The following is a 24551-nucleotide window of genomic DNA, read 5'->3' as shown; positions in this document are numbered from 1 at the left end:
GAGAGAGAGAGAGAGCGCGATCTTCCATCCACTCAGTCCCCAGATGGTCTCAATGGCCAGGGCTGGGCCAGGCTGAAGCCAGGAGCCAGGACTCCATCCAGGTCTCCCCGACGGGTGCAGGGGCCCAAGCCCTTGGGCCGTCTTCTGCTGCTTTCCCAGGCGCATTAGCAGGGAGCTGGGTCGGAAGTGGAGCAGCCGGGACTTTCTTAATCCGCTGCACCACCACGCCAGCCTCCCTCCCCCACGGCGAGCCATCTTTAGAATTATGATCCCTATTTTATAGATGGAGACACTGAGTTCAGAGAGGGGAGGTCATGTGCCCAGAGACACACAGCAGGCTGTTCTCCTCCACAGAAATACAGGTGATCATCAACATCACCTTACTCTGCTCCCCCCAGGCTCCCCAAAAAACTCCATAGACCTGGGCATTTTTCATGTGCCTGGCAAAGTACAATGTGCCTATAGCAGAGTTATTACTGTATTATTGTAGATGGTCACTGGATGGATAGAGTGATGGAGGAATAGGGGGGGTCTGAGGCTCAACAAGGTTTTCTTTGGCGGCTGTCATAGGTCGAGTATCCCTAAAAATGCCAAAGTCCAAACTGCTCCAGAACCTGGGACTTTCTGAGCCCTGTTGTCACCCCCCCACACACAGACAGCTCCACACCTGTCCTCACGTGACGGGTCACAGGCAAAACACAGGTGCACTAAAAACACCTCACAGCATAGCGTTCAGGCTGTGTGAAACAATGACCTTGGTGTGTGGACTTGGGTCCCATTCCCCAAGAGATCTCATTATATAAAAGTCAATATTCCTGAATCTGGGGGAAAAAAAAAAGTAAAATCCAAAACACTTCCGGTCCCAGTGTTTTGTGTAAGGGCTGGGTCTGCATTAGCTTTGGGGGCTAAAAACCCGAGTTGGCATAAAACCCAGTGAGCCCACCTGCCCTAGAGGGACACGGTGGTCGGCCATGGTGGGTGATGACATCTGGGGTCAGGCAGACCGGGGTGACCTTGGGTATCTTAGAGCCACAGTCTCCCCAGTCCTAGACAGAGAATCTTCTCTCTCCTAGAACCACTGGGAGACCAGGTAAGCAAAGCACTGGACCTACTGACAGTTGCTTTGTTCTTTTACCTTCCAAAGACCCTGCCCACTCCTTCCCCCCCCGCCCTCCTTGGGATGCAGTTGTCTCAGGCTGGTGATGTATGGAGGCAGGCAGGGGTGGGGACCCCGGGGCATCCTCCTGTCGGATCCTTTAGGACCTACTATGTGCTCAGCACTTTCATGTACCACGTCGCCTTAACCCAGCACTCCCAGCACTGGCACTACTGCCTTTGGGGTGGATCGGTCTTTGTACTGGGGAGGTGCCGACTTGTGCACCTGCAGGAGGTAGAGCATCGTCCCTAGCTGCTACTCACTAGATGCACGAGGTACCTCCTCCCCTCCTGGTGACCACCTCTCGTGTCTCCTGTCACGATCAGCTGTCCTCTGGGGTCACAACAGCTGCCACTAAGGCCACTAGCACCACCCCGGCTTCATGCCTAAGGTCCCAGAGCCAGCAGGTGGCAGCACAGAGATGCAGTCTGAATGGACATCCTGCCTGGTTCCCACGGCCCCCTGACAGGGTGGCCTCCCCTCTGCCAGGACCCCAGCCACCCCCTCCCGCCACGCAGCCCACAGCTCAGCACAGCTGAGAGCGAGCGACAGCCAGCCAGCGGCAGGGCGCGCACACTCGGGAGACTCCATTCACTCACACCCGGACACGCTGCCTTCTCCAATGCAACTCGCGTCAAAGCTTTATTTGCTGTTTCCGTAGTCTGAATGCAACATCTGAGTACATGCAAAGGTCACCTCGATTCCTCGCAGCCGGCCAGTTCCCCAGCTGCTCCTCTGTGCATAGGAAAGCTGTTTGCAGTTACAAAATAGAAAAGCACTTAAGACATCCAATACCCTGTGAGGTCCATGGAGCCCCCACGTATTTTTGTTTAACATTAAAAATAGAGGTTTTTTTTCCCCCGTGACTTCTCAGTCGTACACTTAGGGGTTCTTTCTGGGACTGGACAAAGTGCCTCTGGTTCAGAGTTCCGACAGCTTGTGGATTCCTAAGGCAAGGATGCTGGATTTTCCCACACAAGAACTCGTGTGTTTTTTCTGTCATGACTCAAGTCAAGGGACTGAGCAAAAAAGTTAGGAAAATATATACCGTATTTATATAGAGGCATTTATATAATTTCCACCTCCCCTTGTCTGGAGGATGCCAACCATGCGAGAAGTGCGGGACTTCCAGGGGAGTGGTGTGGAGTAGGAAACAGCAGAGTAGAAAATATCCTCTCTTACACAATATATTACTTCCGTGAGCCCCTCTGTGCGGGATCTGTAAGGCCGTGTGGCATGAGATCATTAAAAAGCTCAGGTTCTCCTGTAGGCAACAGTGTCACGTTCTGCTGGCGTGGACACCCCGGGGACTGTCGAGGGACCGCTGGTGCCCGAGCCGTGGAAGCGACGCAACAGCGCAGGTGCTGACGTCCAGGGCCCTGTGACCGAGACCTCGGGCGACACCCTGGCTTTCTGCCCCACTCTCTTTCAACAGGAGCCAATCCAGACGGCAGAAAATTCTAGAAGGGGGTGGGTGCCGAGGGAGACGCAGAGTGGTGAAGATTCAACCCACGTGTGCTTGCGGCCTTCTTTGTGGCTCCAGCTTCCAACACGTTGGCCTGCCTGGAATCCCAGCTTCGCACACGTGCTACAGAGGCCGAGCCCAAGGGAGAGCCTCTTTGACACCCGGAGCGGGTCCTGCCTGCTCCCGGTGGCTCCCTCCTACCCCCACAGGATGGCTGCTTTCACGTTCTCACACGTGGCGGGGGGAAAGGCACATTCCAGGCTACCCCACAGCTCTCCATCACCATAGGGACTGCCCCCAGCTTAAGCGTCCAGACTGGGTGGGGGTGGGGGGATGCATTGTCAGCTCTGTAATTACCCAGTACCCAAGGTCACCTGGGGGCATCACGGTGAAAATTTGCCAAGTGCAAGAAGACCGCACTAGGATTTTCCCAAATCCGCGGCTCAGTCTCTAAGGCTGCAGAACCCTGGCTTCTGCCCGTCTCTGTCCTCACTCCTTTGCAATACCCTGACACTGGCTCACTCCTGGGGATGCACCGAGGAAAACTCGTTTGCCTGAACCCACGTGCCTTGGTCTGTCCTCCTGAATCCTGAAGCTGGGGCTGCCAGGCCAGCTTCATGGGCAGCTGCCCTGCCCCACACGCTCACAGGCCAAAGGCCTCTGTTTCATTCAGCAAAGGAGCATGAAGAAGGGAATTCCCTGGAGAGGAGAGAGAGAGACAGATTTAGCAAAAGACCAGCTGTCAAAATGCTGGTGTGCGAGGAGTGGGGGAGGGAAGGGGGAAGAGAGAGAGAGAGAGAGAGAGAGAGAGAGAGAGCGAGCGATCGTGCATACATAAGAGTTTGCATAAGATTCTCATTTGTGGAGATGAAAGCTCCGGGGTGGGGGTAGGACAACTGACGTGACGTGATGGGGCCCAGATGATTAAGGCATATTAAGTCAGTTTAAAAGGAGACATTTTCCCAAGGGGGACTCCAGGCAAATCTAAGAATGCTTAGCCCCAAAGAGCTCACCCAGTGTAGAATGAGGAGAAAGGAGGAACCTATCTGACCAGCTATCGGCAAAGGCCCCAGAGCGTCAGGGGCTGCTAATGTCACTACACTGAGCACAAGCAGGAAGCACCCGTGTGCAGACAGCCACTCCTGACCCCCGGGATCGTCTGCTCTGTGTGGCTGGAGGGGACGAGGGTGCGAAACATAAAAGGAGGTGAGGACTAATGACCTTCGGGACTTTCCCCAGTCAGGTTCAAGGGGTGGACCTGACGCATCCTGATTTGCTGGAATGAAATCCGTCTTTCCCATCAAGGTGTGAGGGGCTCAGCAGAACACCTGCAGGTTAATTTCTTCAGGCAGGTTTCTTTTTCTATCAGGCGTACTTGGGCTGAAGCATGGCTCCCCGAGGCTGCCAAGTCTGCACAGCGGGTATTAAGGTGCTCCAAAGTGGGCTTCACCCATGGCCCAGATGGAATGAAGGGGCCTTTTCCACTAGAATGATGGAAAGGCAGAAGCCACAAAAAGAAGTCAGGGTTCCAATAGTGGGGTGCGTGTTCAGTGAGGGGGGGAGCCCATTGACTCGAAAAGACACTACCTCGAAAAGGTGACAAATGTGACCTGATCTTAAAAAGCAAGTTAGCAACAGAAGCGGTACCTGAGAACTGACTGGCTACAGGGAAAGGAAGAGAACACAGAGTTTTCCCCAAAGCAGGACCACACGTCCCCCTCCAGATGCTGGGCAGTCCAGACGCAGGCCCCATCCTGGGACAGCGGCCAGCTAGCAGCCATCAGTAGCCAAAGCTCAGCCAACAGGACTCAGGTCCCGAGGCTGCTGTCCCTGGTGCTGAACACTGGCTCCCCTGTGGATGTACAAGTGTGGGAGAACCTGGAAGGACCCAGGATTGCTCTCCACCCCTCAGCTCAAGACAGGAGGCAGCAAAGGGAGATGCGCGCAGGGTTGGGGAGAAAGATGAGATCAGGTAGACAAAGGAGGAGGAGGGAGACAGGTCTGACACCATTTGCAAATAACCAATCTACCAAGAAAGACTTCCACCTCTAGGGAAGTCAGCGAGGGGGACACTTGGGCCCCCTGCTCTCCCAGCCAGGTCTGTGTTGGACGTGGATCTACTGGGAAACTCAGCCCAGGGCCCCTCAGCAAACACAGGCTGCCCTACGACCTGTTGGGGCCTCTCACCCCGGGTGTCTCCTGACAAGGTTGGCACGGGCTCTATGGCAACTGCAGCCACAGCAGAGGCCAAGTACAGCCAGGCTGTCTGCTGCTGCAGGGGGATCCAGGAGAGGGGACTGGTGCTGAGGATTTCCAGAGAGAAGGGCAGAGCGGAGGGTGTCAGGAGCCCTCAGAGATCTTGGAGGGTCCCGGGAAGGATGTTGACAACAGTAGGAAAAACAAAAAAACAAGGGAAGGCAAGGCTTGCACTTTGTCATTCATCACCAGCATCCAGCATTCCGGGTCCTGTGTCCCAGGACGGGGTGGGGAGGGGGGTTCCCTCCAGCAAGATGACCACTTGGACCGAGAAAAGCACTTGGCCACACAGAGCTGGGGCAGGGGCGAGGCGTGACTAAACAGGAAGTATCCCTCACTCATGCACTCGTCTGAGGCTGACCTGCAATGGCTTAGGCCAGGCAGTGCAGGCTGCGTTCAAGACGAGACCAGAGCGGAAGATTCGAGGGCAGGTCTGACGTCTGAGGGCTGTGGGCACTTCCAGTCGGACTGTAGTTTACGGACCCTCGAGGCCTAAAGGAGCCAGAGGTCAGACGAAAAGAAAGCGGGGAAACAGACACAAAGCTGGGCTGGGAGCTGAGAGAGCCTGAAGGGTCTGGGTACTTGGAACTACGCATGCACCTGCCCTCCTGCCTTTCGATATGAACACATACACAGCCCAAGGTCGAAGGGGATGGCCTGAATCATTGCTGGATTACCTTCGAAAGCACACCCAGGTGACAGACTCAAGTTCAGCTACACACGCACGTGGCCCCCACCAGAAGGAGAAATACGGGGCGGGGGGGGGGGGGTCTGCCGATCCCTTGAGGGGAAGAACGGACAGGTCAAACAGAGCAATCAGAAACGGCACCCTGTGGGGAGCGCCTCCACCAGCCCCAGCAGGAAGCGAGCGGCGAACTGTTCCTGGGAGACAGCCGTGCCGAACATCGCCGGGCCCTGGGCTCAGGCAAACAGGAGCGGTCACGATTCGGGTGGGTTGTTTTCCTCCCCCCCAGAACTGGAGGGGATGGAGCAGCCTCCTGCGGTGTCCCTGGAGCAGGGGAAGAGGTCTCCAGTGAGTCAAGATGCAAACGTTCTCATCAGGGGCGAGGCCACCGGCGCCCGTGTCTGGCCGGCGGGGCTTCGTTGCCAGCTGGAGGTGCCGTGTGGGGCGAGGAGCAGGTGCTTGTGGAGGGCGGGCCTTCCTGTCCAGATCCACGGAGAACCTGCTGAGGGCGGGGGGCTCCACCCGTCGGGGAGGGCCCAGGCACGTAAGCGTGGTGCAGGAAGGGCGGCAGCTCGGCCTGGTTGGTGAGTTTTGACACTTAAGGCTTCTGTTAGTCGGATGTGACATGGTCTCGGCCTGCAGAGCAAGGGACAGTGCCTGTGTCAGCGGTGGGCACGGGTGGCCTCACTCTCCCCACCCCAGGCCCTCCAGCCTGTGCTGATCTCCCCCAGGACAGCCATGCCCACGTGCCACGGGCCAGGGTAAGGACGTCTCAGGGGAGAGGTGGGCTGCAGGGAGTTTGATGCAACGCATCAACTGAGGGTCAGGTCAGGGTCCCTGGCTCTGCTCCATGGAGCCCACCAACCTTGAATGGAAAATATTTAGAATGAAGAACTCTGTCTGTAGCAGAGCTGTAGGGTTTTTTGGTCATTGTCCCCTAGACAATACGGTATAACACTTATCCACACTGCATTTGCGCTGTATTAGATATTGTAAGTCATGTCGGGATGACTTAGAGTGTAAAAGAGGATTGTGGAGGTTACGTGCAAATGCTACCGTCTTTTACACAAGGCACTTGGGCATCCTGGAGTCTGGTTACCTGTGTGGAAGAAGGGGGCCCTGGAACCAATCCCTTGCTGATACTAATGGATGACTACGTTTCCAAATCATTCTTTTTTTGAGAGACAGAGAGAGAGGGAATCTGCACCCACTGGTTCACTCTCCAAATGCCCACAGCAACCAGGTTGGGCCATGTCAAAGCCAGGAGCCGGGAACTCCATCCGGGTCTCCCAGGTGAGTGGCAGGGACCCACTTGAGCCATCACTGGATCCACGTAAGCAGGAAGCTGGCGTCAGAAGCCGGAGCCGAGTACTGGCCAGGTACTCGGACATGGGATATGGGCATCTTAACCACCAGGCCAAACTCTCACCTCCGACTCAGTTTTTGATTACACAGGATGTACGTGAACATGTAACGGCCGAAACATTTCAGGTCAGGCTAAACTTCCATGTCTGTTTTTTATTTAGTGGAATTTTTTTTTATATTTGTTTTAAAAGTATATATTTTATTTATCTGAAAGGTAGAGAGAGAGAGTATCTTCCATCTGCTAGTTCACTCCCCCAATGCCTACAACAACCAGGAGTGGGCCAAGATGAAGCCAGGAGCCTGGAACTCCATCCAGGGCCCCACGTGGGTGCAGGGACCCAGGTACTTGAGCCATCACCGCTGCCTCCAAGGACGCACACCAGCAGGAAGCTGGGCCGGAAGCAGAGCCAGGACTCAAAATCAAGGTCCGACGTGGGATGCACGTGGCCCAAGTGGCATCTTTTTTTTTTTTTAACAGGCAGAGTGGACAGTGAGCGAGAGAGACAGAGAGAAAGGTCTTCCTTTGCCGTTGGTTCACCCTCCAATGGCCGCCGCGGCCAGCGCGCTGCGGCCAGCGCACCGCGCTGATCCGATGGCAGGAGCCAGGAGCCAGGTGCTTTTCCTGGTCTCCCATGGGGTGCAGGGCCCAAGCACCTGGGCCATCCTCCACTGCACTCCCTGGCCACAGCAGAGAGCTGGCCTGGAAGAGGGGCAACCGGGACAGAATCCAGCGCCCCGACCGGGACTAGAACCCGGTGTGCCGGCGCCGCTAGGCGGAGGATTAGCCTAGTGAGCCGCGGCGCCGGCCCCCAAGTGGCATCTTAGCCGCTGTGCCATGCGCTCGCCCCACTCTGTCATTTTAGAAAAGAGGACTGAGTTGCAGCAGCAAAGGCAGGCCCAGGGCGTGAGACCAGGGCCCAGGCTGTCTGCCCCTCTGCCCAGTGTCCGTTCCGCCCACCGCAGATGGCCCAGCTGTCTGCCAGTGAAAACGAATCGTCACCAGCCCCTTGGGAGGAACGCAGCATGCCCCGCCCCCGCCCCCTCCCTTTCCAGAGCCTTCTCCTCCTCCAGGCACAGCTCCCGAGTCTCCAGCCCGGGCCTGGGCCCCCCAGTGTCCCCAGCGGAGCCCCTCATACCTGGTCAAGCTTGATTGTCATACAGGCTTTGCCTCTTCTTGGATTTCAGCTCCCTTAGCCACTGCGGGGAGGGCTCCTCCGAGCTGAAAGCACAGAGCAGGGAGGGGAGAGTCAGCTGGGAGCAGTGCCGGGGGTCCCTGCGGTGGGGCTGTGAGCCCCCGGCCCTGCACCCACCATGCCAGGGCTGGGCTGAGCCGGGCACTCACAGGCGGCCAAGATGCCTGCTCCCGTAGTTGACAGGAAAGATGTGGAAGTCAACCACGGCGTTCCACGGTGGGGAAGGCTGAGTAAACTGTCCACCACCACTCAGCTGGCCCGGGAGCCCCTCTGAACGCCTTCCTGCCTAGTTTGCTGATGAGCCCTTCGACTGCCTCCATCGGAGGAGCGGACGATGGGCCTGAGAGGGGGCCGCCTTTAACTTTGCCGGTTGTGGGACAGCTGCGGCTCTAAACCGGAAACAGGCACTGCTGACACCTAATCGGAAGCCCACTGCGTTCCAATAAAGCTTTATTTACAAAGCCACACAGTGCACTACAGCCCAGGTGGCACAGATAATCCCTAGGCCCCTATGCTGACAGCACCTGTAAGAAGCAGGGGCAGGCGTCTGGGTGGTGGTTAAGACACTATTGGGACGCCCGAATCTCACATCAGAGCGCCTGGGTTCATGTCCTGGCTCCGCCTCCAAGTCCAGCTTCCTGCGCACGTGCACCCTGGGAGGCCGCAGGTGGTGGTTTGAGTACTTAGGTCCCTACCACTCACACAGAAAGCCCAGGCTGGGTTCTCCAGTCCTGGCGTCAGCCCAGTCCAGTTCCGGCCACTGAAGGCATTGGGAGAATGGAATGTGGGACAGGGGCCCTCCCTGTCTGTGTCTCACCGATGTAAGACACAAAACAGAAAGAAGCCCCCTCCCCTCAGTGAGCATCTCCTCCCGTTCACCCACACAAGGCCGTCGGGCAGGTGCATGGCTTGCTTCCGCCTCACCAATGCCCAGGGGCTGGGATGAGGGCACCCGTGTCGCAGACAGGGAGACAGGCTCAGCGTGACCCAGTGACTTTCCCCAGCTCACACAGCTCTGGGGCCACCTCACCACCTCACTGTGCAGCCCCTGCTCCTACCCCCGACGCCAGCTGCTGAGACTCTGCGGGGAGGGGGCAGGAGCCATGTGTGTGCACCCCCAGCCAAGCCAGCAGCAGCTGTCCCCACCGAGGGCGGCTGCCCGTGCTGCACTGCCCTCACTCTGCCTGGCTGCACCCTGCCGGGGTCTCCTGAGTCTCCTTAAGACAAAACGGGGGCGAGGGGAGAAGGAGGAGGAGGAGGGAGAGTGCCTCAGTTTCCCCACCAGGGCAGGGAGGGCCAGACAGGAGCAGTAATGTTCCCGCGGAGACTGATTTCCTGTATAGGAGCCGGCAAGTGGGGCAGAGGAGAAGCCACCGGCCCCATCCCAGGTCTCCAGCCCCGCCTCTTAGAGACTGGGGGGTCACAAGGCTGCTCATTAGGGTTTTTAAAGGCTGGAAGTCTCTGCCTGCCCCTCAGCATGGGAGCCCCCTGGAAGAAGATCCTGAGCTTGGAAAGGGAGGAGCCCCACCCCCGAGGCTGCTCACCTGTCGTCCTTCTCCACGCTGGAGGGCAGCACCCGGCTGCCCAGCACCCCCGGCTGGAAGGGGGTCTTGGGGGTCTTGGGCTGGGGGGCCCAGCTGGGGGTCTCGCCGGGACCATCAGACACCTCGGGCCTCTTGTGCAGCTGAGCCTAGGGAGAGAGGAGAGAGGAGAGTCGAGTGTGTAAGGGCCTCTAGTAGGGGAAGGGTCACATCCGGTGACCCCATCGGGCTGTAGCCAACTCGGGTGGAGAAAAACCAGAGGCCGTGCTGGCGACCCAAGCCCCTGACGTGCCCAAGGTCAGCCGTCTCCTGTGACGGCCGGAAAGCCACTCTGTGTGGCGTTCCCAGGGCCTGCTGCCTGTCTACCTCCCTGACAGCCCTCGGCAGAGGGCTCAGCTCCGTCCTGCAGCTGAGCCGCGGCCCCATCCCTGTGGCCAAACGGAAACCTCTGAGGGCCCCAGGTTCCCACTGGAAAGCAGCAGAGAGGCTGGCTGTGAACCCGCCTCGGAGGGCGTTGCTGGGAGCACAATGAGTTCAGATGTGTGTAGAGCGCCCGGGGAGCCGAGGGGCCAGCGGTGGTGGGTGGCATTCGTGTCCCATCACCATCTTCCTCACCAGGCTGACGGCTCCCGCGTACTCACCAGGCTCCAGGGGATGGTGCCCTGTGTAAGGAACGTGGCACCTGTCTGCTCACTCCGCGTGCACAAGACCCTCCAGGGAGGTGGGGACTGGCTCACCCATCCTACAGAGGCAGCCTGGAGCTCAAGGGCTGAGCGTTTGGCCCAGAGTCACACAGTTTTCCAGAACTGGGATTCACGGGTCAGTGCTTAGTCTAGCAGTTAGCACACTGGCTCAGATGCCTGCGTCTCATAGCACAGAGCGCCAGGGTTCAGTTGCCGGCTCGGGCCCGACTCCAGCTTCCTGCTGGTGCAGACCCTCGGAGGCCGCGGGTGATGGCTCAATGGGTTCAGTTTCCATGACCCACACGGGAGACCTGGAGCTCTCCGCTTCGGCCAGGTCCAGCCCTGACGACCGCAGGCATTTGCAAAGAAAAGAACTGGGATTCAGCCCTTGTCTGCCGGGCTCCCAGCTCCCACACTGCTTCCAGAACAAGGCCCGCTGCCTCCTTGGGTCAGAGGGGAGCCCGGAGCGCTACCAGCGGCAGAGCGACCACAGCAGGAGTCCGAGTTACAGGCAAAGGAGAGCCGGGGCCTCGCTTTCACGGGGTGCCTTGCATTCAAGCTGTGCGCAGTCCCTCAAGGATCCCCCAGGGGGCGCCTCCATCACCACAGCCTGCCCTCTGCCTCCCCCGCAGGCTGCCTCCTAAGATCATTTAGTCCTGACGCTTTACAAAAAGCCAAAGCCAGAAAGCCGCTGGCCTCCGAGAGCAGCTGGAAAACGCGTGCACGAGGGGCCTGAGGCTGTTCAGAGCCAGGTGTGCACCGGCTCCTTATTTACCCAGGTTTTGGTCTTGCTGGGGGTGAGACAAAAGGCCCAACCCCATCAGAGGTTTCTGTGGCCTGCGAGGATATCTAGGGCTGACACCACACAAACGATCTTCATTTCTGCTGCCTTCATTTCTCCTTCAATAAAATGAGACAAGAATGACCTCGGGGGCCGGCGCTGTGGCATAGCGGGTAAAGCCTCCACCTGCAGCACTGGCATCCCATATGGATGCCGGTTCAAGTCCCAGCTGCTCCAATTCCCATCCAGCTCTCTGCTATGGCCTGGGAAAGCAGTGGAAGATGGCCCAAGTGCTTGGGCCCCTGAACCCACGTGGGAGACCTGGAAGAAGCTCCTGCCTCCTGCCTCCTGCCTCCTGCCTCCTGCCTCCTGCCTCCTGCCTCCTGCCTCCTGCCTTTGGAATGGCACAGCTCTGGCCATTGTAGCCATTTGGAGAGTGAACCAGCGATGAAGACCCCCCTCCACTTCTCTCTCTCTGACTCTGCCACTCTATGACTCTGCCTCTCTGTAATTCTGCATTTCAAATAAATAAATCTTTTTTTTAAATGACCTTGGGTAGTTTGCTGGGGACACACAGCGTGTTTGCAGGTACCTGACGCCTGGCGCAGAGCAGGGGCGCACACGGCCCCTCCTTTGTCTGCATTCGGTCCCTTCCCATCCCAGCACTACAGGAGAAGCCCCTAGGAGCCAGGAATGGGGAGCGGGAAGGTGGCTCAGCCCTTCCCCCAAGATCCCGTAATCTGGTCAAGACTCTGATGTGACTCAGTAGAGTCTGCCACGACTCAGTGCTGGCTTCTCATGTCAACTGACACTGAAACCACCACTTCCTGTACCTACCATCACTTCCTGCATCCACTTTCACTTCCTGCATACCCCTACTTCCTGCGCCCACCACTTCCTGCACCCACCTCCACTTCCTGTACCTACCATCACTTCCTATATCTGCCTCTACTTCCTGTACCTACCATCACTTCCTATATCTGCCTCTACTTCCTGTACCTACCATCACTTCCTACACAGCCCTACTTCCTGTGCCCACCTCCACTTCCTACACTCAGTTCCACTTTCTGTTTCCATGTTGTCTCCTATGCCTACCATTTCTTCTTGTGCCTAACTTCACTTCCTGTACCTAACTTACCCACCTCCACTTCCCGTATCTGCCTCCACTTCCTGTGCCCACCACTTCCTGCACCCACCTCCACTTCCTGTGCCTGCCTCCACCTCCTGTGCATACCATCACTTCCTGTGTCTAACTTCACTTCCCGGGCCTACCTCCACTTCCTGTGCCCACCTCCACTTCCCACACCTACCTTCTTGGCAGCCCGATTCCTCAAGGGTCTCAGGAGGCCACAGTGGTTCCCTCCTGCTTCCCTGACTCCCAGCACTGGGTGCCTACAATGGATGATTAGCCCCATTTCACAGCCGGGTCCACTGAGGCCCAGCTATGAGACCACACAGGGCAGCAGCGGAAGGGGAGGGGTCCCTCTGCAGCCGCAGCCGGGGAGCAGCCCAGGTACAGGCGGGAGCTGCGGTACCTTCAGCACTGCTGGATCCACCCCTGGGAACACAGGCATCCTCTGAGGGCGGCTGACAGGCGTCCTCTCGGCCCTGGGTGGCTTCTCCTCCTCCTCGTCGGACTCTTCCCTCCGGGGCGATTTCTCTTCTGTTGCAAAGAAAAGGGCCCTGGAGTCACTGGCCGCTGCCACTCAGGGCGGTCCTGTGTGCCAGCTGCTTTGCACACGGCACCTCCTGTGCACCCCACCACAGTCCAGCACATCACGGGCCCATCTTACAGACGGGGACGTGCAGGTGTCTGCCGTCACAACCGCTCTTCCTCACAGCTCAGACTCCTGCCAGAAGATGTTGAGAAGAGGCAGGGTGGTTTACTCCTAGGGGAGGGCTCAGACAGAGCCACTCAAGCCGGGGAAACAGCAAACAGACAAAGCGCAGGGCCCACGTTCGCAGACAGCACAGGGTTCTTCACGAGCATCACCGGAGGGCTGCCCAAGGGGGAGACTGGACAATGGAACAGCTGAGTCCAGCCTTCCAGGAGTGGAGGCAGAGGCACTGCCGTGTCCCTGAGGTGTGGACGCTCGCATGGACGGGGCATAGGGCTGGTCCCGGAGGTGTGGACGCTCACATGGACGGGAGAGGGGCTGGTCCCTGAGGTGTGGACGCTCACATGGACGGGAGAGGGGCTGGTCCCCGAGGTGTGGACGCTCACATGGACGGGAGAGGGGCTGGTCCCGGAGGTGTGGACGCTCACATGGACGGGAGAGGGGCTGGTCCCTGAGGTGTGGACGCTCACATGGACGGGAGAGGGGCTGGTCCCTGAGGTGTGGACGCTCACATGGACGGGAGAGGGGCTGGTCCCTGAGGTGTGGACGCTCACATGGACGGGAGAGGGGCTGGTCCCGGAGGTGTGGACACTCGCATGGACGGGAGAGGGGCTCGTCCCCGAGGTGTGGACGCTCACATGGATGGGAGAGGGGCTGGTCCCGGAGGTGTGGACGCTCACATGGACGGGAGAGGGGCTGGTCCCGGAGGTGTGGACGCTCACATGGATGGGAGAGGGGCTGGTCCCTGAGGTGTGGACACTCACATGGACAGGAGAGGGGCTGGTCCCGGAGGTGTGGACACTCGCATGGATGGGAGAAGGGCTCGTCCCCGAGGTGTGGACGCTCACATGGATGGGAGAGGGGCTGGTCCCGGAGGTGAGGACGCTCACATGGACGGGGCATAGGGCTGGTCCCGGAGGTGTGGACACTCACATGGACGGGGCATAGGGCTGGTCCCGGAGGTGAGGACGCTCACATGGACGGGGCATAGGGCTGGTCCCGGAGGTGTGGACACTCACATGGACGGGGCATAGGGCTGGTCTCCGAGGTGTGGACGCTCACATGGACGGGAGAGGGGCTGGTCCCCGAGGTGTGGACGCTCACATGGACGGGAGAGGGGCTGGTCCCTGAGGTGTGGACGCTCACATGAACGGGGCATAGGGCTGGTCCTCAGGAGTCCCCAGGCTCAGCAGGGAGCTGGCTTTTGCTCAGAAAGTGCAACTCCCAGCATGCCCTGGGCTCTGGCTGACTCATCAAGGCTGATGGGAACCCTTGGAGCTGCTGCCATGTCCCGTGGGGGCTGTGTGCCTTTGTCCCTGAATCGTCCGCACGCGCTCCAAGGAGCTCGGCGGAGCTTGGTTCAGAAAACCGAGAAAGTGTGCAGGGAAAGCGTCACTCAGGGCACTTGGCATCTCCTTGAGAAAGAGAAACGCCAGGGTCAGCGCCGTGGCACAGCCAGTAAAGCCACCACCTGCAGTGCCGGCATCCCATACGGGCACCGGTTTAAGTCCTGGCCGCTCCACTTCCTATCCAGCTCTGGGAAAGCAGTAGAAGATGGTCCAAGTCCTTGGGCCCCTGCACCCATGTAGAAAGACCTGGAAGAAGCTCCTGGCTCCTGGCTTCAGATCAGCACAGCTCCGGCCATTGCAGCCAACTGGGGAGTGAGCCAGCGGATGAAAAGACCTCTCTCTCTCTCTCTCTCTCTCTCTCTGTGTGTGTGTGTGTGTGTGTGTAACTCTGACTTTCAAATAAATAAATAAATCTTAAAAAAAAAAAAAAAAAGGAGAGAAAGGCCACAGGGCGGGGGAGCAATAACCCTCCATGCATTTGTTTAAGGTACTTGGTCAGAGGCAAAGCCCCTTACCCAGCTCAGAGCCAGGCCTGACATCAACTGGGGGCCATGTCAAAGCCCACGTGTGAACAAAGGCACCTGTGGCAGCCGTGGATGCAGAGGCTGGGGCGGGCAGCCACTGGTTTCTGTTACAGGAAGAGATTTTACTTCTTCTTACCCACGTTTTGTGGTCCCCCATCTACGGATGAGGTCCAGCTCCTTCGAAAAGCACGAAGGGCCTTCACACTCTGCCCCTGCTCATCTTTCCTGCCTCAGTGACACTGAAGTCCTGGAGAAGCCACTGCCACTCACACGCAATGTTCTTCCTACATCTCTGCCCCTTCGGTTCTGATATTTCCACCTGGAATGCCCTGCTCTAGCTGATCTGTATCTGTTCTCTGAGATCCAGCTCAGGTGCTAAAGTGGAACGCAGCCAAAGCAGCACTTTGAGGAAAATTAATAGCTTTAAATAATCAAGAAAAAAAAAAGACTGATAATAAATGGACTGATCTTTCAACTCAACAATCTAGAAAAATGACAGCAAAAGAACCTGAACAAAGTATAGGAATGAATTTAATAAAAATAAAAGCAGGAACAGTGAAACCCTATTAAGTTCCATTTTTGTCTCTCACAATTCATGAGTGTCAATTAATATCTTACCCCAGAAATGTTCTTTTACTAATTTCTGATAAGCTCTGCAAAACAAGAAATCAGCTTCCTATGTGACCGTACTCTCGTGTTCAGCCTCTAACGTAAACTCTCCCTGCTGTTCAGTGAGGAGGCGCGGCCATACCTGTGGAGTCCTTGAACATCCACATGTTGTCAGTCTCTTCTTCCAAAGGGCAGCCACTCTCCGACTGGCTGAACCGGCTGCGCCGCAGGGCGTGGGAGACGGGAGCCCGGTGGCGGCGTCTCTTGCTGAGCTGCACCCGGGTCTTGAGAGCACTTGAGTCAAGAACGGAGGTTTGCTTTGGGGGCAGAGCAAGGGAGCCGTCAGCTGGGGGCATCACAATAGGTGGGAGTGGGTCGCTCTGTGGAGGGCGGTGCCTGGGCCAGCCTTCCCACAATTCAACAGTCAGCTAAACGCTATCTGAGCCTGACCTCCCCCAGGAAACACACTGCACAGGCTGCCACGAACCCAAGGAGCTGAGTGTCCCAGCACAGTGGCTGGGCACACAGTAGGCACACAGTGGGAATGCCGCTCGTCCCCTAGTGACACACAAGCACGCGTGTGAGACAGACCAAGGCTGGGGACACAGCAGGAGCTCAACAAACGTGTATTTGCTTGTTGACCAAATAACGGAATATATCATCTACCCAAATGCTTTCAAGTTTTTGCAGAGAGTTCACAGGCAAGGAGGCGCTCGGTGCGTACCCTCCCCCACCCACCATCACCATCAGCCTGTGCAGCAGGAGGCAGGAGGCAGGGGCTGGAGCAACCTGATGAACATCAGGTCCCCAAGGCTCACAGCCTGTGCAGAGGCAGACAGAGGGTCACTGGGGTTCTCCACAATGGCCACCATTCCCAGGGAAGGAGCTGGGGCATGGGCAGCACCTGGCCTGGTGCTGTCCTGTAAGATGGGAGTGAAGCACTCACGGGGCTGCGTCTCAACCCTACCCCATTCAGATCCCGGCTGTGTGTCCTTGAGCGATGAACGTACCTCTCTGAGTCTGGCTGTCCCTACTGATAAAACAGGGACAAGCTGTGTGCGTCCCCTCCCCAGGGGGCAGTGAGAGAATCCTTGCTACCCTCGCTTCAGGCGGTGCCCGACCTGCTCACAGCCGAGAGCCGCTCCCACGGCACGCCGGTCTCTCCCTGGCACACCCCTGTTCTCCTGTGAAGTTCCCTGCTTCCTCCTAGGTCTACCCTGGAGAAACCCGCCACTCGAGGCCTCCCAGATCAGCGCTGATGGCTGTTTTCAGTGCCCTGCCCCCTGGAGGGGGCAAGTAATAGACACCCTGCTGGGGGCTGCAGAGAGCTGAGGTTTGCCCAGCAGCTGTGTTCTCCTAGGGGCTGCACCCCGCCTCCCCCCCGATGCCCACGCCTGGGGTGCAAGGGCTTTCCCTCCTGGAAGACCACTCCAGAAACGCTGCCTACAGCAACACGCCCAGCAACTGGACCCTGAGCCAGCCCCGGGCTCCTCCCACTCAGAATTACAAGCCTCGAGGCAGGACCTCCCAGGGCAAGACGCCAAGCTTCCTGCCTGGCCAGCCAGTTCTAACTTGCATGCACTGATTGTATTGGAGCCTGTGGGGCCGATAAGTGGACAAGGAAACAGGCTCAGAGAGGGGAAGACATCTGCCCCAAGACTCCCAGCTCACGCACAAGCAAGTCTCATCTTCGCCCCGAGCACAGGAGTCCCTCACGTACAAGCGCCCCCAGCAGACGCTGGGGCCTCCCTTCGCTGCTTCCCAGGTCTCAGAACTCACATCGATGAAGGAGAAGTCGTCGGCTCTCCTGGCAGGGCAGGTCTCTGGGCCAGGCGGCCCCTCGCTCCCGTCAGTGGAGTCCAGCTCGGCGCTGGAGCGGTCCACGCTGGTGCTGCGCTGCTCCCTGGACGAGTCGTGCGGCTCCGCAGCCGAGGCGGTCTCCGTGTGGGAGGACAGGGAGGACAGGCGGCTGCTGGGGGGCTGCTTCCACGCTGTGGTGCTGCTGTCCGGGGACGGGGACTCGGGGGCCACGCTGCAAGGGAGGGAACGAGCAGAGAACTTCCAGTACAGGAGGTGGCAGCAAACACAGCCTCAGGCGTGCTCCCTGTGCCAGCCAGCAAGCGACGGACCAAGCATCCCAGTCCGACAGCCTCTCTGGAAGTCGCACACAACGTGCCAGCCAGGTGAGGGAACACCTGGACAGGTGCAGAGTGGGTGGGGTCAGTGCTGTGCCACTGCAGACCCCCTACCCCCGGGCTGTCCAATACAGGGGGCTCCTGGACCCTTGTGCTTGGACCCTGCTCCGCTGCCGTCCCAGGCACATTAGCAGGGAGCTGGATGGGAAGTGGAGCAGCCGGGACTGGAACCGGCGACCTTATGGGATGCCGGCACTGTAGGCAGTGGCTTTACCCACTGTGCAACAACATGGGGCTGCCACTGCACCCTCATCACGTGCCAATAGCTGAAGTGTTCTGTGACTATCGCATACACTCTGGACACTTTGAAGGAAAAACAGAATGCAAGATGTCTCTTTAATAACTTTTCATGCTAACTATATGGCTAACTGATCATATTCTGGACCTGCTGGTTTCAAAAAAATACACCATTAAAATTAATTCCATCTGTTTCTTTTCCCTGTTTTGATATGGCAGATCTGGGCCATTTTATTATTTTTTATTTATTTGAGAGAAAGAGAGCTCCCACCTGCCACTTTACTCCCCGACTGCCCATGCCAATGGCGGCTGGGCCAGGACAAAGCCAGGAGCCAGGAGCTCCCCACAGTCCTCCGTGTGGGTAGCGGGGACCCAACCCCTTAAAGCAGCACCCGCTCTGCCTCCCCAGAGTGCACAGCGGATCCGGAGCAGGGCCGGGACTCAGAGCCAGCATTCTGCCGTGGGCCGCGCTGTCCCGCGTGGCGTCTGAACCCCGCGTTCAATGTCCTCCCATGAGGGCAACACTTCCTTTTGTTGCAGACTTTCAGGCAGAGTTTCCAACACCCACATCCCCTTGTGTGGATGTAGTCTGGGCCAACGAGGACCTGGGCAGAACTGGAGTGAGCGACGTGGGGTGGGGGATGGGGAAGAAACAGCTCCTGAGCGGGTCAGGACAGGCTACACACTCCGCAGGGTCCGGGGACGCCCAGACCAAAGAACTCCTCGCCCCACAAAATCAAGACATTCAGAAGAGGCTGCGTCTGGCCCAACCGTTGGACACCTGCATCAGTTCCTGGGGTCCATTCCCAGCTCCGGGTCCTGCCTCCAGCTTCCCGCCGCTGGGGACCCTGGGAGGCAGCAACGATGACCCGAGTTGTCAGGTCCATGATACAGAGACCCAGACTGGGTTCCCAGTTCCTGGCTCCTGGCTTTGGCCTTGGTCTGGCCCTGCTGCTGTGGGCATTTGAGGAGCGAACTGGGGAATGGAAGTTCTCTGTGTATCTCTCAAAAGAAGAAGAGAAATGAAGATGTTCAAGATGGCGCCAGCCGAGCAGGAGCGCCAAGTGCAGTCCTGCGCACCTGCCTGGGCTCCCTGCCCTGAGGGTAGCAGAAGCGACCTGATTATGTGGATTCAGGAACCCGGAACCTGGCACGCCGGGGAGAGACACAAGCGCCCCTTACCCTTAATCCCTGGAAAGCTTCCAAGGGAAGTTGGGTCTCCCATGCATGGCAGGTGGAAAAAGACCCAAGCCCATTTCATTTGAATTTTTAAAAATAAGATGATTCCAGCTGACACGGGGTTATAAGCATTTAAAAACAACTGTCTTAAGCGCTCTTCCCTAAGAGCCACAGCTGTTTTACTCGGCCGCATCATCCTGTCCTGGACTCTGATATCCCACAAGGTGCCTGGGCTGCAGTCTTAGGATCAAGGGACCCTGGGTAGCAAACAGCCTGACCAGGGATGCCCCCCCACAACAGCAGACAGCCACGGCCCACATTGGCACCCACTAGCGACCCCAATCCCGCTCAGCCCAGAGCTCCAGCCACGCAAGGAGCCTGGTTGCCCGTGCTCATCCTGTCTCAGCCCGGTTACTCACAACCTACACTTGAGCCACCCACCATCCAGAGACCCCGGTGCACGCCGGGATGACACAGACAGGTGCACTCACAGTGCCAGAGCCTTGTCAGGAAGGGGCTAGGCCCGGGAAAGGTGAGGGCGGAGGGGAAGGACCCAGTGAGGACAGGGCACGTGAGCACGCTGCGGCCCGGCCTTCTCGGGATTCTGCACCTGCTATGGGAGGCGCCCAGGCCCGGCCGGGATGCCCACAACCACCGAGAGAGACGCAGCTCCTACACTGAGGGGGCGGGAGCTGCAATCCTAACGCGGAAGAAACAATTCCAAGTTGACCAAAACGACAGATGGGCACTGGCCAAAAGTAGCTTGCGCCATCGGCCCTCAGTGGGTCCCGCGGGTGGCCGTGGGCTTTATCGACAGCCCGGGCGGCACCGGAAAGCAGCGTCCAGCCCAGGGTGAGACAGTTCCCAGCAGGGAGAACGTGGAAGCAGCGAGGACAGAAGGCGGTGGACAAGATGCGCGGGACTTGTCCATTTTCCCGCCGCGTCCTCGCCTCTACTTCAGGTAACAGAAGCTCCGCCCCAAGATGGCGGCCCACGCGGCTCCTCCCCCAGTTCCGGTCACTAGGCCAGACCTCGACATGTGATCCAACCGGGCCAATCACAGCAGCCCTTGCCTAAGCTGTTCCACAGTGATTGGTCCAGGCGTGGTCATGTGACCCAAGCCTGGCCAATCCCGGATGGTCCTACCGAGCTGGTGAGGGTGGGTTTTTTTTTTTTTTCTTATCCTTTTGCTTTCCTGGTATCCAAGCCCTAGTGGGTAGACTTAGTGCCACCCATGGCCCCAAGGCTGAGGCTGCTAAGCAGAGAGGAGGAGAAATGAGAGGGTGGGGAAGAGACAGAACACCCCGGGACAGCCCAGTCTCCTCCCTTGCAGCTCCCCGAGGGAATAAACCTCCCATTTCCCGCCTTCCATCAACCTCAGTTTCTAGTCTTGTGGCCTAATGCATCCCTATACAGGATGCGCGGACCGTATCCCTTCTGTGGGCTGTTTGACACCAAGGGGGCTGGGTCATCCTCGGAACGCAGTCTGCAGCCCGCTGTGCCTGCGCCCGGCAGGAGGAAGCTGGGGCACTTCATAATTTTGTTTATCTCAGAGACTAAGGAGGCTGGCAAGAGAGCAAGCCAGAGACAGCTCCAACCCGCTGGTTCACTCCCCCAAACCCTGCAATGGCCAGGGCTGGGCCAAGGCCAGAGCCAGGAGCCGGGAACCCACCTGGTGGCAGGGACCCAGCTCATTGAGCCGTTACCAGTGACTCCAAGGGGCACGTTAGCACAATCAGCAGAGCCAGGATTCGAACCCAGGCACTCCGACATGGGCCATGGGCGTCCACACTGGCGGCTACACCACCATGCCAGACGCCCCACTAGCACGGGTGTGCCGCATGGGAGCCATGTTGCATTCCTGTTGGACAACATGGATGCAGAACAAATGACTGTGGGTGAGCAGGGGTTGGGGGGAGTGTCCTGCACCGTCCCATCTGCTCATTCATTCATTCACTCACCCACCCCTTAAGTACAGGGTTTACGGAGCACTCACTACCTGCCAGGCACTGCTAACCAGCCGTATAAGGAATATGTTGTAATCCACAGTCCCCCGGGGTAGGGTTACATCAGGAAATTAAATATGAGCCTGGTTGAAGACAAAGCACAGAAATGCAGAATCATTCGCCCAACGGGGCAGAGCTGGGGCGGAGTCCAGGCCCTCTCCTATGCCTGAACTCGTCCCATGAAAACTCCCTCAGAGAAGTGGAACCACGCAAGATAGAGCATTCATAAGCAAACCAGGCCAGGAACTGCCCTGCCCAACACATGCAGGAAAGAGGCATGCACATGGAGAGCAGGCGAAAGGCCGGCGCCGCGGCTCACCAGGCTAATCCTCCGCCTGCGGCAACGGCACACAGGGTTCTAGTCCCGGTCGGGGCGCCGGATTCTGTCCCGGTTGCCCCTCTTCCAGGCCAGCTCTCTGCTGTGGCCAGGGAGTGCAGTGGAGGATGGCCCAAGTGCTTGGGCCCTGCACCCGCATGGGAGACCAGGAGAAGCACCTGGCTCCTGGCTTTGGCCGTAGCGGCCATTTGGGGAGTGAACCAACGGAAGGAAGACCTTTCTGTCTAACTCTGCCTGTCCAAAAAAAAAAGAGCAGGCGAAGCCCGTGGGGCGTGGGAAGCCCATCCCTTGAGAAGGGGGGGGGCTCACCCGACAGGTGAGCCTGACCTGAGAGACCTCCAGCTGCGCTCTTGAGCTCAGCTTCCCCCAGGTGCACTGGCACTCCACCACGCTTCTGTAATTTTATTACCTGGAATACTGGAGGCCGCTGGGGTTGTAGGGTGGGATTTAGTTAATCCACAAAGGACAAGGGAAGTACCAGGGCGGAGGCAGCAGAGGGCGCCATTGTCCAAGGTATCACTGCGTGGTGATTTCCCCCGAGAAGGCAGGCGGCAGTACCTCTGGCAGACAGCAGAGGGCGCCCGCCCCAACAGGTCTGGATGTGAGTCCTGGGTGTAGGGTGGCCCTTCTCCTATGAGACCCTGGGAGCCCCTCCCTGCCCCGGCCTCCATCCCCTCCAGGTTTCCAGCCTAGTGCTCTTGCTGAACCCAAGAACGCTCACTAAAACCCCTGTATTTCACGGGTTAGTGTGGAAAAGATTCTTGGTATCCTAAGAAACTTTTGTTTCCATTTTTATCTTACCCTTTTTCAGTTCCCTCAGCTTCAACCCAACTCTCAGCCACAGCTCCGGGACGTAACCCGGGTGCAACCGCTCCTGATAGCAGGGGACACACACTGTGCCCTGGACCGGTCCTTGCCTCTGTCTGAGCCTGGGGCTCCTCTCCTGGGCACAGGAGACTGAGTTGCAGAGAGACCTGGCCTGGAGCCATCAGCAGAGGAAGGCAGGAGCTGCGGACAGTGGATCCAGCCCAGGGGGTCACGAAGCCACCCCCTGCCCCATCCCCCCCAAAAGGGAGAAGAGAATCTACACTGGGGGACGATACAAAAGCTCCCACTATGTGCCAGGAACCAGTGGCCACATGGGTTACCCTAGCAACCACCCTAGCAGAGTGGGAGCCTCAGTGTTCTCTCCGGCGAGATGCGGTGAGAGGATCCAGGCATTAGTCGCTTCACCAGCCCCGCCCCTGCCTGGAGCTGCCCAGAGCCCCCTCCTCGCCAGGCTGACCCCTGAGGGCCCCGAGCCAGCCTCGCTGGAGGCAGTCACGCAGTGTGTGTGATACGAAGGCTCTTCAGAAATCCATAGGAAGTGCATTTCATTTTAAAGATGGGGCTGGCTAGCGCTGGCGCTGTGGCTTAGCGGGTAAAGCCGCTGCCTGCGGCGCCAGCATCCCATGTGGACGCCAGTTCGAGTCCCAGCTGCTCCACTTCCCATCCAGCTCTCTGCTGTGGCCTGGGAAAGCAGTAGAAGATGGCCAAGTCCTTGGGCCCTTGTACCCGCATGGGAGACCTGGAAGAAGCTCCTGGCTCCTGGCTTTGGATCAGCATAGCTCTGGCCATTGCAGCCAACTGGGGAGTGAGCCAGTGGATGGAAGACCTCTCTCTCTCTCTCTGTCTCTCTCTCTCTCTCTCTGTCTCTCTCTGCCTCTCCTTCTCTCTCTGACTTTCAAATAAATAAATAAATCTTTACAAGAAAAAGGCGATGCCTGTGTGTGGGGAGCAGAGGTGTTTTCATTCTGATTGGTCTATGGTAGTAAAACATGTACACGTGACACTTGGTTCACCATGAGTGATGTCTAGGTCATCTACCATGTTCTGCAGCCCTCACTACTACAGTGTTCTAGAACATTCTCAGCATCCCCAAAGCAAAACCAGGACCCATTCAGTACTCACTCCCCAGCCCCTCATCTGCGTCCTGTCTACGGATTCGCTCACCTTGGACAGTACACACATCCTTGTCATTATAAACTTTTGAGGACTTTGTAAATTTCCAGTAAAATAGAAATCAGGAGACGAGTAGGTTGCATCAAGCCGCCTCTCTCACCCCCCACTCCTCCCAGGAGCCAGGCCCCCGGCACACACGGCCTACCTGTCCCGGCCTTGGCGCTGGTCTGTCCATGTCCCATACTGGCTGTCGGCCTCGTTGACGAGGGTGTCGGTGTCCTTGGCCTCGGCTGTCCTCCTGGAGAAGCATTGCTTCAGCTGGCCCTGCAGGGGGTGCACACAAGAGGGGAAGCCCATCAGGAGACGCCCAGAGCCCTGGGCCACGGGCACAGCCGCAGCTCACTCCCTGCCACCCTCCCAGGTGGGCCCAGCCAGCACGCGTCCAGGGAGCTGCTGTCCTGGGCTGTCCCAGACATCACAGGGAGTGGTCACTGCATTTGGCACGCAGGGCCCTGCTGGGCATTCACTGCCCCTCGTCCAAGCTCCTGGCACCCCCACACATCCCAGGGCAGCCTGACCAAATGTCTCCCACATCAACGTCCCTATGACCCACGCGCCACCACCACACATCTCCTGTCAGCGTCATCCAGGGCGACGCTCACAGGGCACTGAGCTGTTGACATGGGATCACCTCACCGGCCTGCTGCAGTCCTGGGCTAATCCCAGGAAGTGGAGCAACCCATTTGACAGATGAGAAAGCAGAGGCTTAGAGAAGAGCAAAATGACATGCCCCATGATAGGATTCAAACCCAGGCAGGGGCCTTGGACCCCACGTCCCAGCTGGGAACCCCTGCGCTCCCCCACGGCTTTGGTGCTGGGCCCCTCAGTGCCTGGTCCGTTCTGGGTCCCAGCCCTGGGGGAGGGGGCAGGCAGGAAGTGCGAGGGCTGAGCCAGGACCTGCCTGGCACACAGTAGGTCGCCTGAAAGCCCTCACCAGGTGACTGAACCACAGGGTTTCCCTCTACATCCCCTCCGCAGAAGAAAAGCCATTCCATGAACCTCAGAACCGGCTGCCACGGAGGCGAAGGAGTGGGGAGAAGCTGGGAGACGCTGGAGAAGCTGGGAGATGCTGGAGAAGCTGGACCCAGGGACAATGTAAATGGCCTTGGTGGCCTGGGCATCGGATGGCACTCCCAGTCATTCTTCCCAGG

The 24551-nt window shown here is 58.3% G+C and overlaps 1 protein-coding gene across 6 annotated transcripts in view; it reads right to left on the bottom strand.

Moving 5' to 3' along the window:
* Nucleotides 1–1774: 1774 nt before the first annotated feature.
* Nucleotides 1775–24551, bottom strand: part of KIAA1671 (KIAA1671 ortholog) — a 188954-nt gene continuing 166177 nt past the window's right edge. For all 6 annotated transcript variants that reach the window (XM_070066040.1, XM_070066041.1, XM_051835480.2 and 3 more), the window contains 7 exons: nucleotides 23546–23664; nucleotides 17225–17477; nucleotides 15588–15762; nucleotides 12661–12788; nucleotides 9665–9810; nucleotides 8064–8146; nucleotides 1775–6198 (listed from right to left, as the gene is read on the bottom strand). In XM_070066040.1, coding sequence (XP_069922141.1) covers nucleotides 8068–8146; nucleotides 9665–9810; nucleotides 12661–12788; nucleotides 15588–15762; nucleotides 17225–17477; nucleotides 23546–23664 — 900 coding nt within the window. In that variant the 3' untranslated portion in view covers nucleotides 1775–6198; nucleotides 8064–8067. The remainder of the gene's footprint in view (nucleotides 6199–8063; nucleotides 8147–9664; nucleotides 9811–12660; nucleotides 12789–15587; nucleotides 15763–17224; nucleotides 17478–23545; nucleotides 23665–24551) is intronic.

Source organism: Oryctolagus cuniculus, chromosome 21, assembly GCF_964237555.1.
Source record: "Oryctolagus cuniculus chromosome 21, mOryCun1.1, whole genome shotgun sequence".
Taxonomy (NCBI): domain Eukaryota; kingdom Metazoa; phylum Chordata; class Mammalia; order Lagomorpha; family Leporidae; genus Oryctolagus; species Oryctolagus cuniculus.
This window is presented reverse-complemented; position numbering and strand designations above follow the sequence as displayed.